Here is a 17878-nt window from a genome sequence, read left to right on the forward strand (position 1 = left end):
CAACAAGAGCTGGCCAGAAAATGAGCTGTTGGGTCTCTGCACCCGGCAACGGCCATCCCAGCTCCAGTCACGTGAGATCTCCGGTCATGTGTTAACCACCGCGGCCAGAGATTTCCAGTCTGTTTCACCCATTCCCTAATACTGTGCTGTTGCTGTGTAGGTGAAAGGAAGAAAGGAATTTGGCCTGCGGGCTGAATAGGAGGAAGTTTCATCCCCGGAGCTCCTGGGGGATCTGGAGGGAGGACCTGGGTGGTGTCGCGCTCAGTCGCAAACTCCAGAAGCCCTCCCCCTGCCTCGATTTCCCTTAACTGTGGAGCTGGCTTGGCCCACGCTTCTCATCCTAGGCCCACTACCGGCCCTCCCGCGCCACGCCCCCTCGTGTCCCACGGTTCCCTACACGCAGTGCCGCCCCTCCTACCACCCCTTCCTCCCAGAAGCCTCCACTGGGCTTTCCTTGCCTGCCCCACGCCCTCCCACTCAAGTCCCACAGTTCCCCGAGGCCTCGACCCACCGTGGTTCAGGCTAGGCCACCGTCGCCTCCTTCCCTCGGCCCCGCCCCTCCACGGTCCCGCCCACCGGGCCCGCCCACGGCTCCGCCCCTTCTCCCCCTCCCTTCCCGCGCATTGATCCACGGGGGCTTCCGGGCGCTGCGCACTCAACAGATGTTCCTCTGTGCTGTCGGATCCGCGTTCACCTCGCTCCTCCGCACTCCCAGGCCCGCAGTGGTGGCCGCCATGAGCACTGGCACCTTCGTCGTGTCGCAGCCGCTCAACTACCGCGGCGGGGCCCGTGTGGAGCCGGTGGACGCCTCCGGCACGGAAAAGGCGTTCGAGCCGGCCACGGGTAAGCGGGCGCGGGGCGGCACGCGGCGGGTGGGGTGGGTCCTCCCCGGCCCTGTGCACTGAGTCTGCTGCCCCGTGTCCTCCTTGCGAGCTCTCAGCAAAGGGTTGCTGGACTTGCATGGCCGCAGCATGGACAGGACAGCACAGAGTGCTGAGGAGGCTCTTGGAAAAGCGGGGTGGGTGCAGCGTATGCGTGGGGTCGGGTCGGGAGGAGACTGGAGCAGAGGGGTCGGGTGCAGGAGTTGTGGGGTCTCTTGAGTTTTGAGAGCTGGGCCTCTCGAAGCAGCAGCGCCATCAGCCCTGTGTTGTTGAATCAGAGGCGATTTCTGTTGTGCATGAAGGCCCACACGGCCTTCCACCTCCTAGTGTTGAGGTATTTCTGAACATGGATCAGACTTGGGAACGGAAAGAAAAAACGGCAACCGGCACCCTTTTACCTTTAGTGTCTGCCAGCTCTCCAGGGGGTTAACAACAAACAAACAAACCGTACACTCGACTATGAATGGTCACCACTGTCAAATTAGTGAACATATCCATTACAGCTAAGTAATTTCCACTTTTGAGTAGTGAAAACTTTCCATGATCTGTACACTTGGCAGATTTTAAGTGACTATGTATCTTAACGGTATTATTTAACTGTGACCATGCTGTTAATTTCCACAGTTCGCTCTTCCTTCCAAGCACTTAGCACAAGCTAAGGAGGAAGAGACTTCTTTGTTTCTTGGTTTACTTCTGTGTTTGTTTTGCTGACTTTTTATTGAATATTTTGGAAAATGTGTTGAGGAAGTCAGAAGGGCATGTGTAGTGAGAGTAATAAAAGTGGCTTGACTTTGCATGCTAAACCCCATTGCAGTGATTCGCCAGAACCTGAAGAGGTCATGGTAGTTGGGAACAGCTTCTCTGCTCCCCTTCTCTTATTGATACAAAAGCAGAAGAGCCGACAGGTGACCTCCAGCCGTTGCCTTTGCTAGCCGACTCAGCCTGCTTTATTAAAGAAGTAGGTTTATGAAACCTTAGGAATGCTTTGTGAAAAGATAGCATTGAGGAATGCTATTTTGTGGCAGAGTTAGTTTGGGTTATGATCCTGGAGATATGGACTTGAAACAATCTTATCTTCCTATTTTGCTCCAGAATAGGGATAGGAGATGAAGCTTTGATTAAGACCAGACTGGCCCTCTGAGTGTGGTGGTGCACACATGTGGGAGACAGAGGCAGGTGGATTGCTGTGAGTTGGAGGCCAGCCTGGCCTAGAAAGCAAATCCAGGACAGCCAGGGCTCTGTTACAGAGAGAAACCCTGGGGTGGGGAGGGAGAGGAGAGAGAGAAAAAGAAAAGACTGACTGACCTTTACTTTCTAAAACTTGAGAGAAAGGATTTCTTTCAGGGATATACATTATTTTTTTTCCTGATATTACTACTCTTAGCCTTATTCATCAAGTATGATAGGCCCTGATTAGAACACAGATAAAGGACTTAAGAGCTAGAGCTCATAGCAGTAGACCATTGGCTTTCACCTTGGATTTTGCAGGACTGTTGAGATTCTGAGACAGTTCTGAGGAAGTCACAAAATGACTTGTAGAAGGTTACTGTTAATACACTTCATCAAACAGGAGTGCAGGGCATCTTAGTCCCGGGCCATGGACTCTGGATAGTCTCAGCAATTTTATGATGTGGTTAAATCCTTGTCTTTATGGAGTGAGATCTGCAACCCTTGTTGGAGTTTAAAGGCATTACCGATCACAAAAAAAGTTAATAGCTAAATGAGCAACGGGAAGGACTCCCCCATAGAGTCTTGATAGAAACAATTAAAATGTTTAATTAATTAAACTGCTTGAGATAAAACCGACTCTCCCCTTCTTCATAGGCCGAGTGATAGCTACCTTTGCATGTTCAGGAGAAAAGGAAGTAAATTTGGCTGTTGAAAATGCAAAGGCTGCCTTTAAAATCTGGAGTAAGAAATGCGGCATGGAGCGTTCCCAAGTCCTCCTAGAGGCTGCCCGGATAATAAAGGTGCGTATCAGTGTGATCCTTTCCAGAGCTCCATTCACGTTGCAGTGAGACTTGGATGCAGCCTTAGGCTGTGGCGTTCTGCGAAATGGAGACTCAGCCCCGCATGCTTGGCGTGTCCACCTTGGACAAGCGTCTACTGATTGTCCTGTGCACAGCTCCCTTGGCATGCTTTCTTTCCTCAATTCGTCTTGAATTATAGTGTGCTCTTTATAGCTTGCTTGCTTTTTAATTTAAATTATTTTCACTGTACACGGTTGTGTGGGTATATGCGCATGTATGTACAAATGTGTGAAGAGGTTGAGGTTGGGTGTCTTCCTTGCTCTCCGTCCACCTTGCTTTTTGAGGTAGTCTCTGTCAGTGAACCTAGAGTCCATCAATTTGACTAGATTAGCTGTCATTGAGCTCCGGGATTTGCCTGCTCCACCTCCCCAGTGCTGGTGATATGGTGCTGGTGCTGGCTTTTACGCTAGTCTAGCTTTTATGCAGGAGCTGGAGATTGGAACTCAGATCCTCGTGTTTGCACAGCAGGCGCTTTGCTGACTCAGCCATCTCCCCAGGCTTGGGTGCTTGCTTCTAGTGTGCGTTTGTATACTGTCTCCCCTAATCCCTTTTGATGGGATTTAAGACTGTCTTTTTCAGATTTGTTTTTTACCTTGTACCCTTCTCTAGGAAAAAAAAAAAAGGCTATTAGAAACGTAGAAAATTTAGAGTGACTTACATCAAAACATGAATTATTTGAAAGGTGTTTGTGTGTGTGTGTGTGTCTGTGAGGTAAATATGCTGTGAGAAACCTTGGAGGGTCTGAGAATTAACCTGCTTACACATGTGTGTGTATGTGTATATGTATATACCCAGATATCTATAATATACACATGTCAGTGCACGCATGCATTCTGGTAGAACACATGAGGCTTTGGAGAGTAGAGAAAAAGCTTCACGGCAGCCAGTACATGCAGTGGGTTGTACCACGGGGAAGTTAAGTGTATCTGAAGGCTTCCAGTGTACCTACCCATCCCCCTCTGGGGACATCTGAGATCGACTGATCGTAAGTAAGGTCTCTGGGACTGAGAGGAAAAGGTCTCCACGGTTATTACCATGGAGTATAAACAGGTGGCTCTAGGAACAGGAAATTGGCTCCAAAGGTCTCTCTCTAGACTTACGCAATCTCTGGCTTCCATGGCCTTTGCTCTTCAGTTAGCCTGCCTGGTGTTTTTTTGCTCTGATAGCCGGGGTCATGCAGAAATCTTAGAGTATATGCTGAGATCTAAGTTCTTACTTAATATACACGTACATAATAGCCCTTAAGACTTTCATTTTCTAACTGACACTAAATAAGGTTTTGGTCTTAATCTTCGTCACCTGATGACTTGAAAGGAAGAGGCGAGTCGCTCTGTGACAGCAGATTTTTATCTCCCTTTGCTGCACCATTAGTCTGTCGAGTTCCATTTCCAGTGCCAGCCTTTTCTAGGCTTAGAACTTGAGGGACACATTCTGTTTAAGCATTGGCTGTGTTGAGCCATCATAATATCTGTTAAATCTCTTCTTCTGTTTTACCCAAAGGAGCGGAAGAATGAAATTGCCACTGTGGAAACCATCAACAATGGAAAGTCCATATTTGAGGCCCGCCTGGATGTGGACACTTGCTGGCAGTGCCTGGAGTACTATGCAGGCCTGGCTGCATCCATGGCAGGTGAGCCCTGGGCTGGCCTCAGGTGACCAGCTCACTAGAGGGCAGAGCCTTGGGGTCAAGGAGTCTTAAGCTGGGTGGCTCAAAAATTATTTTATCATTCTTAGATAAGGTAGAGACAATAACATCTAATTTTTTGGATTGTTTTAAGGATTCTGTGAGATAGTACATGAAAAACACCCAGCACTGAACCTGAACTTCAGATCAAACAGTTTGAAACACTAGTTTGCAGGAGTCCACATGTTATCATTGTTATCCAGTTCACCGCTGGGCCAGCATTGCAGCTAAGCGCATGCCTAGTGTGCATGGAGCCCTGCGTCCAGTTCCGAATATTGCATACTCCTGAGTGTGGTGACTAGCACCTAGGAGGTAGAAGCAGGAGGACCAGAAGGTTACGGGCCTCCTCATCTACATAGTGAGGAAAAGAAAACATTTCTCAAAAAAACGAATGTTTACAGCAGTTGATACCGAATGGCCCACCTGAGCCATATGTGGTAAGTGAGCATTCCAGGGTTCTAGGGTCCTCAGACTTCCTTTGCTGCTGAGTTGTCCCCGATTTTCCATATTACTTTATCTAAGTTACCCAGCAGAGCTCAGGAGATTTCATTTTGTTTGTCTTTAAATGTTTTTTTTTTTTTTTACTTATTTTTGAAACAGGGTTTTGCTGTGTAGCCTTGGCTTGCCTGGGCCTTGCTATATAGACCAGACTGGCCTTGAACTCGCAGAAACCCACCTGTCTCTGCTTCTCCGGTGCTGGGATTAAAGGTGTGCATTACCATACCTGGCTTATTTTTATTTTTAAGATTACATGCATATAGTTGTTCTGCCTGCACGTGTGTTGTGTACCTCTTGCATGCCTAGTTCCTGCGGAGGCCAAAAGAGGGTGCAGGATCCCCTGGAACTGGAATTACAGATGGTTTTGAGTCACCGTATGGGTACTGGGACCTGAACTGGGTCCTCTGGAAGAGCAGCAAGTGCTCTTAACTGCTGAGCCATCTCTTCAGGCCCCTCGGGAGCTTCTCAGAGAATTAAATTAACTGGGATGAGCTGTGGTGGGGAACTGTTGGGGGGCACAGACTTGCATCACTGCTATTTCTGTTGTACCCCTAGGCGAGCACATCCAGCTCTCAGGAGGGTCCTTCGGCTACACCAGGAGAGAGCCGCTTGGAGTGTGTGTGGGGATAGGAGCATGGAACTACCCCTTCCAGATTGCCTGTTGGAAGTCGGCTCCAGCTTTGGCGTGTGGTAAGAATGGATGACACCCTCACCACCACCACCACCGTGAGCCTGCCTCCCCCACTCACCCCTGGCACACCCGCTTTGCTTTCCGACCTGCCCTGGGGCAGTCAGCTCTCGGGCAGGCTATGGGGCTGGCCCTGCTCTGTCTTGCTCCTGAAGGAATCTAAATTTAGGTTGCACACTTGCCATGTCTCAGTCTTTCTATCTTGCACCTGTCTAGTTTGTCTCTGACATGGTCTGATGAGTAGTCTAGGCCATCCTTTTGATTCAGCCTCTCTGGTGCTAGAATGAAAGAAATGAAAGTTTCTGGTCTTCATTTTAACTAGTATAAAATGAGACTGATTACTTCTACTGTACACTGAAGTTGCAAGCTTTAAATATGATACATGTGTCAAGTAGGAAAACAAGGTATGTCCTTTAAAAAAAAGCCAATTAATTTGAAATCTATTCGTTTTTTTTGGTTGCGTATGAGTGTTTTGCCTGCATGTGTATATGTATACCACGTGTGCTACTGGTACCTGCAGAGAGAGCTAGATTCTCTCTATCTTGAGTTATAGCTGTTTAGAAACCATTCTTTGTGTGCTGGAAACATCCCAGATCCTCTGCTGGAGCAGCAAGTCCTCTTAACCACTGAGCCATCACTCTGGTCTCAGACATTTCTATTATTAATAGCATCTTTGGTGAATTTGGAGGAACAGCTGGAATTGTCTAGTCCTGTCTAAGAAGAGCCTTTGGTTTCCCATAGGTAATGCCATGATCTTCAAGCCTTCTCCTTTCACGCCCGTGTCTGCTCTGCTCCTGGCTGAGATCTACACCAAAGCCGGTGTGCCTCCTGGGCTCTTCAATGTGGTACAAGGTGGGGCTGCCACGGGCCAGTTTCTGTGCCAGCATCCTGACGTTGCCAAAGTCTCCTTCACTGGAAGTGTGCCAACTGGCATGAAGGTGAAGACGAAACCAGTTTTGTTTAACATGAATGGCTAGATCTGGCAAAGCTGATCCTGCCCACTGTGTGTTTTGTGTATTTTGGATTTCCTAGTTTATATTGGAAATGGGCCAGGAAATTCTGCTGTTCTAAAGTTCCCTGTGCAAGTGTTAGGGGAAAGAGAGCTCTGTGGGTGGTCTGTGGTGGGCCAAGTAGGGTAGAAATTCTTCTCCCTGTCTAAGGAGATGGTGTATGTGAGGGATTGTGGCCTAGGCTGGGCTGTCACTTCTCTTGGTTGGTGAGTTAACTATATTGTATAGAAGAAAGAGTACTTTCTCAGGGTACTTGAGATTCATTACTTTGACCAGAATTTATGTTCCAAGTTCTAAACAGCCCTAAACACAAATATGCAAAAAGAATTCCTGGCTGTGAGAGTCCTGTGAATTGCCAGTTTGATTTAAATGAGCTTCTGTTTCAGGGTTTTAACTGAAGTTCTGTAAACACTCATAATCTTTTGCCAGAGAAAACTTTCAGTGGATGAAGGGTCCCATGTACATGAGAACAGCCTGTGAGCTCTATCAGACCAGGATGATCTGGAAGGGGCAGCTTGGGTTGGCCTTGAATGCAGACTCACTTAGGCTAAACCTGCGAATGCCTTGTTTCGTTCTGCAGATCATGGAGTTGTCAGCTAAAGGAATCAAGCCCGTTACTTTGGAACTTGGGGGCAAATCTCCTCTCATCATCTTCTCAGACTGTAATATGGAGAATGCTGTGAAGGGGGCCCTGATGGCCAACTTCCTCACGCAAGGCCAGGTATGCGCTCTTCTTGACAGGAGCCGGGAAGGAAGCCCCTCCTCTCCGCCTAGCAGCACACTCAACACTCTGGGCACACTAAGATAATTACAGGATAGTTGAGCAAAAATAGTACAAGAAATTCCTATGGATCCTTGAATTAGATCCTCCTGATACAGTGGTTCTCAAGCTCCCTTTAATATAGTTCCTCCTGGTGTGCTGTATATAAAACTATATACTATAAAACTATTTTCGTTGCTACTTCATAACTGGAATTTTGTTCCTGTTAAGAACTGTAACGTAGCCAGGTGAGGTGGCCCATGCCTGTAAACTCAGCACTCAGGGAGTGAGTTGGAGGACAGACTGGTCTACAGATTGAGTACAGGACAGCCAAGGCTACACAGAGAAACCCTGTCCTGAAAAAAACCAAAAAAGGCACCAAAATGTAAATGTTTTTGGAGACAGATGTTTGCTAAAGGGCTTGAGACCCACAAATTGAGAACCACTCTGTTTATACACATAGAACACAAGTACTAAGTTTTCCTGAACGGTTTGAGAGTTAAGTTGTAGACACAAAGTCCGTAACCGCATTTTTTTACATAAGCATAGCATGATTACTTCTCCCTTGGTATTAATGATTTTTACTGGTCTTCCATCTATAGCTCTTGCTAAAACCTGACCACTTGTTTGACCAGTATCTTAGTAAGAGAAAGCAGTCTTCTTTTTTCTGGGACTAGAGTGGTACAGGGCACTTGCCTACCGTAGGGTCTGAGGAAAGATCCATAACACCACAAAAAAACAAGAATCCAAAGACTATTGATGAGGAGGCGTTAGAGTTAGGACTTTTTTTCCCCCTCTCTCCTCCTTTGTTACTTTTTAAAAGCTTCTTTAGACTTTATTTTATGCACATAAATGTTTTGCCTGATTGCATGAATGTGTACCCCATGTGTGCCTGGTGCCCCTTGAGACCAGATGAGGGCCTCTGGTCCCCTGGAACTGGAGTTGTGGATGGTTGTGAGCCACCCTGTGGGTGCTGGGAACTTAACCTGGGTTCTCTGCAAAAGCAACAAGTGAGCCGTCTCTCCAGCCTTAGTTATTCCCCCTCTAAACTGTACGTGTTTATGTGGCCCAGTGTGACCATTTGATACATGGATAATGCTGAACAGTTCAGCCTGAAATACTTGGAGTAATCAGCAATGTTTATGAGTGTTGATGTTCTGAGACAAGGTCTCTCTGTGTAGCCCAGGCTGGCCAGGCCCCAGCTTCCCAGGTGCTGGGATCACAGGCATGTGCCATCATGCCAGTTTTTTCCTCTCTGTTACGTGAATAACTTCTTTGAATTCTCGCATATTGAGGTACTCTAGGCCCTTCTCACTCTTTTTCCAGCTGCACTCTGGAATGAGCCATTTGTCTAGGTCTCCCTGGTTTCAGTGAGTGGTGAGTGATATTTAGAAACCATGCTAAAGGCTGGGGATGTGGCTCAGTGGTGGAACGTTTGCCTGGCATTTGTGAGATCCTGAGTTTAACCCCCATAATGCTAAGGGAAAAAAAATAGATTGCAATGCCAGGCTCCTAACTCTCAGGCTTGGGCTACAGAATGTTTGTCTGCGTACACATACCTGTATACACCTTTTTTTTTTTTTTTTTTTTTTTCTCATCCTCAAGACAGGGTTTCTCTGTGTAGTTCCCCTTGGTTGTCGTGGAACTTGCTCTGTAGACCAGGCTGGCCTCGAACTCAGATCTGACTACCTCTACCTCCCAAGTGCTGGGATTAAAGGCATGCTCCACTACCCTGCCCTGTTCTTTCTTTCTTTCTTTCTTTCTTTCTTTCTTTCTTTCTTTCTTTCTTTCTTTCTTTCTTTCCTCCCTCCCCTCCCTCCCTCCCTCCCTCCCTCCCTCTCTCCCTCCCTCCCTCCTTCCTTCCTTCCTTTCTCTCTCTTTCTTTTTCTTTCTTTCTTTCTCTCTCTCTCTCTCTCTCTCTCTGTTTTTCTTGTATCTGTATTAATAAGCACAGATTCATTTGGTTACTTTAAATCATTTTAGCTGTTTTTTTTTTCTTCCCTGTCTGTATTTAATTTCCTTTTGCAACAGTGACACATTTAGCTTTCTAACCCACAATAAATTGAATCACCTGATTCTAGGATAGCATTGTGAAAAACAAACCAAGTTAAGAGTTTCAGGGATGTTCTAGTTGTTGTCTTTAGCCTGGAGGCGCAGGCTGAATGCTATGTGTAGAAGGTACTTGGGTGTGTACTCTCTGTGAATTCAGTCTGGTATGATGGTCATTTAGAATAGCAGGTCCACTGGTTTCTGTTTGCATTTGATTTGTGGTGTCTTTTCCTCTGTCCTTTAAAGATTTTTAAAATCTGTCTTGATCCGACAACCACAAACATAGCTCCAAATGTCAGAAGTTTTTAAAGAGCCCCTCATTCCTTCTCCACTATTCCCGTTCCTCCTCCCCGTTCTCATCTACTTTCCATTCCTAGACTTTGGCTTTTTCTTTTTCTTTTCTATGCTGTTCTTTGAACAGCAGATACTTGTACATTTCTGATCTCTCCTACTTTCTTTCACAGAAGGAAACAGATTGGAGGCCTCTTTTTTCATTCACTGTATCCTGGAAGTCACTCTGTTAGCTCCACAGGGATCTTCTGTTTCTGGGGCTTTGCTCCCTGTTCTACTGTGTGTGTGAGAGAGAGTTTGTGTGAGACATTTGAACAGTATGCTCATTTCTGTGAGAATGCCTGAGTAGTGATTTCTTACAGGTTTAGAGATAACACTGAGTAAAATGCTTAGTTTTTAAAGTTAGGCCGAAGACTATAGCTCTTCACTTTATTGTTTTCAGTCCACTCTCCCCTCCTGCTCTTTAGAAACAACAGAGTGAGCAGCTGGTGATGCAGGAGTGAGAGAGGTCCTGATGCCATGGCCCATTCATAGTCCTAAGAAAATGTAAGCAGAGTAAGAATTAACCTTTGTGTTAAAGAGCAGATCATTGCATGTGGGATGTATGTCCACAATCATATATGTTATCCTTCCTAATCACTATGGCATGTTTTTAAAAATTATTTATTTTTATTTTGTGTGCATTAGTGTTTAGACTGCATGTCTATCCATGTGGGGGTGTCAGCTCCTCTGGAACTGAGTTACAGACAGGTTTGAGCTGCCATGTGGGTGCTGGGAATTGAATCCGGGTCCTCTGGAAGAGCAGCTAGTGCTCTTAGCTGCTGAGCCATCTTTTCATCTGCCCTATGGGCAGTTTTCAGACATGAAAACATTCTTTGAAAAATTTGTTAAGGGTCTGGAGAGGTGACTCAGCAGGTTAAGAGCATCAGCTGCTCTTGCAGAGGACCTGGGTTCAATTCCTAGCACCCACATGGTGGCTCACAACCATCAGTAACTCCAGGTCCAGAAAACCCAGTGCTCTCTTCTGGCCTCTACAGGCCCCAGGCACACGTGTGGCACACAGACATACATGTAGTCAAAACATCAGTATACATAAAATAAAACATTAAAATAATACATCGTGACGCATTTAAAGTTGTTAGATGTTTTTTCTCCAGTTTTTTTCATCCCACACACAGATTTTTATGTCTTGTGTCTCTTGTTTAGGTTTGCTGTAATGGCACCAGAGTGTTTGTGCAAAAGGAAATTGCTGACAGATTTATAGAAGAAGTTGTGAAGCAGACTCAAAAGATAAAACTTGGAGACCCCCTTCTGGAAGATACAAGGATGGGCCCGCTCATCAATGGCCCCCACCTGGAACGAGTCCTCGGGTTTGTGAAGTCGGCAAAGGAGCAGGTGAGAAGTGAAGGGAAGCTGGGCAGGGCAGGGAGGCTTCTGTCGTGGCTCCTGTCCTGTGCTCTTCTCTGCACTGACGTGGGTGATTAGCAGCCCTCAGTGTTCTGCCCTGACAGGGTGAATGCTGGGTGCATTTGCTTGGGCTCCATTCTGCCCCTTGGGAGCACACGTGTTTGTGTGGTTGTGAGTTCAATACTGAGGACACCTGCCTTTTCTTTTTCACGTAGGGTGCCACGGTGCTGTGTGGCGGAGACCCATACGTGCCGGAGGATCCGAAGTTGAAACAGGGATATTACATGACACCTTGCGTTTTAAGTATGTCGTTCTTGTTCACTTATAAATGGCTTGAGCTAAATAGGTAGAAATGAATATTTATGACCTGTGTCAGGGCCTAGAGTAAGGGTTGGCAAGGTGAATGGTCCCACTACCCAAACTTAAGAAGTAGAAGCACTTCGTTACTCTTGAAGCCCCCTCGGTGCCTCTCCACCATTGTGACCCTGTGCATTTGTTTACCAGAGACACCTGTTCTGGGAACAAGCTTAAAAACAACAGAAAAAAAAAATCCCCAGAAATACATGTTTGATTGAAAAAAAAAAAAACCAAAAACAGGGTAATGTAGAACATTACCTTTGAACATTTTCCTTTGAACTATAACATCTCAGTTTAACAAAAGTAATGTGTGAGAGGTAATTTTAATAAGTTTTAGTACATCTATTCACTCTTAAAATTCGGCTTTGGACAGTCAGATATACCTAGGCGTCCTACTCAAACCCACTTTCTCCTTCCTACCTCAGAGGTACTCATCATTATAAACAATGTTCTTTTTCTTTTTGGAGACAGGCTCTCACTGTGTAAACCTGTCTGGCCTGGAACTGTCTATGTAGACCAGGCTGGCTTTGAGCATACACAGATATGCCTGTCTCTGCCTCCTGAGTGCTGGGATTAAAGGCGAGCACCACAGGGTTTTTTTGGATTTTTGGTTGGAATCTTTCATACATACATTGTTTGTTGCATGGGCTTAAGTACATCTTATGAAATTCCTTATGCAATTAAGCGGACTCCACCCGTGGACCTGTTGCTAGCGGTGTTACCTTTCAACGCTTGACATGATGCAGTTTAGCCTAAAGGAATAGCCACTGATGTTGAAAAGCTGTGAGCCTAACATCCATGCCATGGATGGACGAGGCTAGTTGTAATTGAATGAGTTAACATTTATTTATGAAATATGTGGGTTAGACAATAAAGTACGCGATATTATATAGATTTGTTGAAGAGCAGGTATGTGTACAGGAAAAGAAGGAATGGATTTTGCATGGTGAGACCATGTTAACAGCATTCCCAGCATGCTGGGATTAACGGTGACTTTCATGAGATTTTGTGTAGTTCTGGATAATACAGACTTTCTGCCCAGAACATGTATTTACAGGTATGCAGACTGTGGAGCGAGGCAGGGGAGTGGGAGCTAACCCTTTATTCCTGCGATGCTTGTGTTCTAACAAGTATGTAACTCGGGAAACCTGTTAAGACAGATTTCCGGTCTGCCCTACAGCTGTGTCACTGTTAGAGCCTGGGGCCTAGAGACGTGCACTGTGACAAACCACAGTTCACCTTCATGCATGACAGTTTAGCACTGGCTTTAGAGTCTGCCTTTAACACGAGTCAGCGTGAAGGGCGGGGCTGCTTCAGGCACAGGCTTGCTTCCTGTTGTTAGGTGTTCGTTCCCTGCTGCTCTGCAGTATAAAACTCCCTGCCCACAGAGCCATTTGTGGTACCAGCCTTTGTAAGCTGATCAGATATTTTCAGAGATAATCGGGTTATTATTATTTGTATTTTGGCGACAGGGTTTCTCTGTGTAGCCCTGTCTGTCCTGGACTCACTCGGTAGACCAGGCTGGCCTCAAACTCAGAGGTTTGTCTGCCTCTGCCTCGTCGAGTGCTGGGATTACAGGGGTGTGCCACCATGCCCAGCACATTTTTTATTTTTTATTTTTTTAGCACTTGTAATTACATGGGAGAATCATTTTAGAAAATGTGACAACGTGTATATAACAGCAACAACAAAACCCCTGTATATGTGACATTTTTACAAAAATATGCTTAATGTATTTTTGTATAATTTTCAGTGAGTATTTTATGAAAACCTACTTACTGTTTCCTTCAGAAAACATGGCTTTTAGAAGCTTTATAAAAGCTCATCATTAGGAGTTTCTAATTTGTGTAATTTTTTTGTGAGATCATTTGTGTGATCATTTCATCTTTTTGGGTGTTCAGTCTGTTGCCACCACATTCACCATTATAGGTAATCCTGTGGTGGAGGTGTTTGTAAGTCAGTCTGCTTACCTCACTGGATACTTCCTTTGGAACTGTGAAATGTGGGTTTAGAATCACAGGGATGTGATGTATTACAAGTTGTATGTATTACAAGTTGCCATGCAGAAGGAAGGTCTAAAGGGTACTCACAGTGGCAACGTCCTAGTGAATCTTTCTCCTAAAGCTCGGAGTTTGACTGCTTACTACAGATAATGTGTTTTGGCTGTATGGTATGCTCCCCTCACTGTCACTGGTTTCATTATGAATGTTGGCAGCTAATTGCACAGATGACATGACCTGTGTAAAAGAAGAGATCTTTGGACCAGTTATGTCCATCTTACAATTTGAAACTGAAGCTGAAGTTCTGGAGCGGGCCAACGATACAAATTTTGGGCTAGCAGCGGGTGTCTTTACCAGGTACGAAGATCAGAACACCACAGCATCTTGGGAGGGCTGGCTTCTGGCATCTTCTTAGAAATGCAGTCATTCTTACTCCTCCCTACTTTACTGTCCTTGGAGCCAGCAGCATCTCTGCTTGCTTCTCTGTTTGTTTCATGGTGCTGAAGATCAAACTGAGCTACGGCCTGTTTGTGTCTTAATTTAGAAGATGCCAGGGCTGCATCTGATTTGGATGCCTTTCTGATTTGGAGACAGTGGGTTAAGTGCTCTTGGTTTGGTTGGTGTCTTGGGGCTATGGAGGACTAAGCCTAAGACCTTGCACAAACTAAATAGTGCCCGCACTGAGCTGTCTGTGTTCAGTATCACCAGCCCCTTTTTTACTTCTTACGTCGAGTTAGGTTCTCTAAGTTGCCAAAGCTGGCCATGACAGTTCTGCAGCCCAGTCAGGCCTTCCTTGCACTGACTCTGAGTTGTCCTCTGACTTTCACACATGTGCTGTGAAAGTCATTTAAGGAGGCTTTGCCTAATCCAGGATCGTGGAGCTACATTTTGTCTTTCTGATAGTTCTTTAGTTTTCAGATCTGTGTTTCAAGTGAGTGAATGCTTGTACACAGTGTAAGGGGCTCCACCTTGATCGCTCTGAACGAGCTTGTGTAGTTCTCACACCACTGAAAGGTGACACCCTTATTGTCTCGTATTTTATAGATTCTTAAACCTGGGTCTGTTTTGCCTGGATGATGAAAAGGTTTTAAACAGTTTGAAGAAACAAGTTTGCCAGGATTTCAGCACCCTTAGAGCTTGCACTCTGAGGGTTGCTGAGGTATTAGCTTGAACTGTGAATGACCAACACTCTCCTTTCCCTCACAGGGACATCCAGCGGGCTCACAGGGTGGCAGCTGAGCTTCAGGCCGGAACATGCTACATTAACAACTATAACGTCAGCCCAGTGGAGCTGCCCTTTGGTGGATATAAGAAGTCAGGTGAGGAGGTGGGAAAGGCACAAACAAACCAGATTTCCAGGCATGCCATCGTGGCCAGCACTGGTACACCAGCGTACCCAGCCTGTATTCCAGCGTAGTCTCGGGAAAAACAGAGACTCGTTCCTTCCCGGCCTCACTGGGATGCTTGTGAACTGCCGCTCAGGGTGTCCTGTGGGTAGCAATACTTTTCCTTTAGCGTTGGCTTGCTCTGAGCATCAAACACTCCTGCAGGAGTCTCAACATCAGTCATGCCCATCACTAGGGCTTAGGTGCTCCTAAAGTCATAGTCCAGACACCTTACGTTAATCATGTTAATTTTTTATTTTGCACCCCAATTTATAAAAATGTCTTAATTTGACACTTTACACAATTCTAGTGTCATGTATCCAGGGTTAGCCTTGAACCCATTATATGGTAGAGCAGAGTTGAACAGAACCTTCTGCCTCCCTTGGCTGTGTGAAGTGTTGGTATTACAGACGTTTGATGCTATCCCCAGGCTATGTGGTGCCGGGGATTGAACCCATGGCTTTGTGCTTGGTAGGTGAGCACTCTTCTAGCCGAGCTATAGCCCCGCCTTTAACAAGTTTCCTTAAGAAAGACAGAGCATTTTTCAGCTGTTCGTGCTGAGTAGCAGTCCCCTCAAGTTAGGGCTCTGCTGGTACGAAATGGCCACGTGCTTCCTGTCCCAACACTTGCTGGCCACAGCACCAGAGAAGTACCCGCTGTGAGGACCTGCTTCCCCACCCCAACCAGCAGAGCCTGCCTCTGAAGCCATGTGTGACTTGGGACCACTGCAGTGACCAGCTCACCCTGTCCCCATCTCTTCTTTTCAGGATTTGGCAGAGAGAATGGCCGTGTGACGATCGAGTACTATTCACAGCTAAAGACAGTGTGTGTGGAGATGGGTGACGTGGAGTCGGTCTTTTGAAAGCCAGTGAAGCCGGTTCCCTGGGCCAGACTGTAGAGTGAGCTGGCCGCCTCGACAGGCAGTCTAAGTGCAGAGCTTCTTACATCCAGGCTTTCCGTTGAAAGAATGGGTCAGCTTCGTCCTCCATCTTGCAGTCACCTTCCCAGTTGAAAATGTGCACAAGTGCCTTTCAGACGCCACGCAGGGAGCCCGTTTTTCCAGCCAGGGTCTGTGATAGCTGGAAACGCAGTGGACTCCATCAGACACAGGCAGCCACAGCTCTGCCCGCACACACTCGTCCCACCAACAATGACAACTTTCTAGTTTGCTTTAAAGAATGCCTCCCTTTTTGGGTTCCTGATGAATCAGTAACATATTTTCTATGTTCAGTGACAACTGAAAAAAAATTCTTAAAGCTTTTATTTGGAGACAGAGAAGCCTTAATACTTGTGGAAAGTGTCAATTTTTTTTTTTTTTTTTTGGCATTTAGAAAGCTATGTTCTTTCTTGTGGCAGCCAGAGTGGATTTGATTTAGCCAAAATGGAGTGCGTATTTGGTGCTGAGCTTGAGCAGTGGTCTCTGGTAACTAAAGTTTTGCCTTCTGACTTTGGCAGTCAGTCAGCTTCTGAAAGACTGACCTTGGCAAGCTTTGCATTAGGGAGCTCTGTTCCTGGGAACAAGATAACTAAGCTCCGAGCTACCCTGGGAGCCAGATATCAGGTTTCGTGCAACCTTGAGTGAATCCTTGGCTGGGCTGCCAGCTGACGCAGATGGATGTTACAGTGAAGAAAGTTCCTTGTTCTCTCCTGCTTTTATATGGCTGACACTCCCTTTAATAAATTGGCACCTTGATCAATGACTTGGTGTCCTTCTTCGTGTCGCCTTGTTCTCTCTCTCCCAGCCCTCCCCTCAGGTGGTATCTACAAGTGTGGCCGAGGCGGCCACACTTTCTGGCTAGTAAGATGGCTCAGTGGGTAAGGTTACAAGACCCAAGTGTATCTCCAGAACCCACATGCTCCTCCCGCATTCATACAATGCACAGTGATAAAAATCTTTTTTAAAAGCTGCATTCTTTCGTCATTCCATCTAGAAACTCAAAGACCTGGCTAGAGAGAAGGTGGCTGATGGGGTCAGGTTTCGTGTAGATACTGCCTTGTCTCGGCAGACACTTGGTTCTGGGCCTTGCAGTGCAGCCTGTTGCCTTACAGCTGAAGAGGACGTGTATGCTGCTGTGACAGAATTGAAACCGATCACGCGGCTTATCTTCCTGCCGTCTTAACTTGCATCTCCTCACCTTAATTAAGGCTGGATAGGACCGAGGAGAAAGCACCGGGCAGAGCGAGGTGAGCTCCGCAGGCACACAGGGCAGGGTGAGGCCCGATGACCTGTGCCCTGCCCTTCCTCACTGGAAAGAACTTAAAAGCTCTGCAGCTGCAGATGCTGCGGTGAGGCCTTGCCCAGGAATCCACTCTGGGGGCCACTTGAGAAGAGTGAAGGGGGTATTTAGCAACAGGGAGTGATTGTTACTGGGCCGCATCTTTTGTCCTTGGATGGGTGAATTACGGGCAGTTAGTGCAAATGATTAAATGAGCCTTTCTTGGTGTTACCTGTCCTGCAATATTCATGAATCCTTGTTTTTCTCTCCCACACAAAGGCCTATATTTGTCTTCCTTTTCAAGGCTGGGGGCAGTTGACAAAAGAAAGCGGTTAAACAATGCTGTGAGTCAGTGAGATTACAACACGCTCTTGCTTCGGTCCTGCTGCAGCTTCTAAGTGCAGTTAATTTGATGAAGCCTGTGTGCCCCATCGCGACCGTCCATACGGTCTGGATGTCATCTTCTGTCACTCTGCTTTCTCCTCTAGTCCTCTGCCAGACTGTGCCCTCTTCAGACCATGCTTCCCAGATCTTCACCCTACAGCCTCCTTAAAACCACAAGTTAAAACGGTTCCAAGGCCACGAAACCAGCACACACCTCCTTTATCCCTGTTTCATTACC

General features: G+C 46.4%; 1 protein-coding gene across 1 annotated transcript; it reads left to right on the top strand.

Annotated features, from left to right (window-relative positions):
• Nucleotides 1–623: 623 nt before the first annotated feature.
• On the top strand, nucleotides 624–16740 carry Aldh9a1 (aldehyde dehydrogenase 9 family member A1). Its single transcript, XM_021642596.2, has 11 exons — nucleotides 624–843; nucleotides 2706–2851; nucleotides 4412–4541; nucleotides 5649–5783; nucleotides 6523–6719; nucleotides 7372–7512; nucleotides 11098–11286; nucleotides 11514–11601; nucleotides 13871–14012; nucleotides 14862–14974; nucleotides 15808–16740. The coding sequence occupies exons 1-11, from the start codon at nucleotides 663–665 to the stop codon at nucleotides 15900–15902; spliced, it is 1557 nt and encodes a 518-aa protein (XP_021498271.1). The 5' UTR covers nucleotides 624–662; the 3' UTR covers nucleotides 15903–16740.
• Nucleotides 16741–17878: the final 1138 nt, after the last annotated feature.

This window comes from Meriones unguiculatus, chromosome 11 (assembly GCF_030254825.1).
Source record: "Meriones unguiculatus strain TT.TT164.6M chromosome 11, Bangor_MerUng_6.1, whole genome shotgun sequence".
NCBI classification, from domain to species: domain Eukaryota; kingdom Metazoa; phylum Chordata; class Mammalia; order Rodentia; family Muridae; genus Meriones; species Meriones unguiculatus.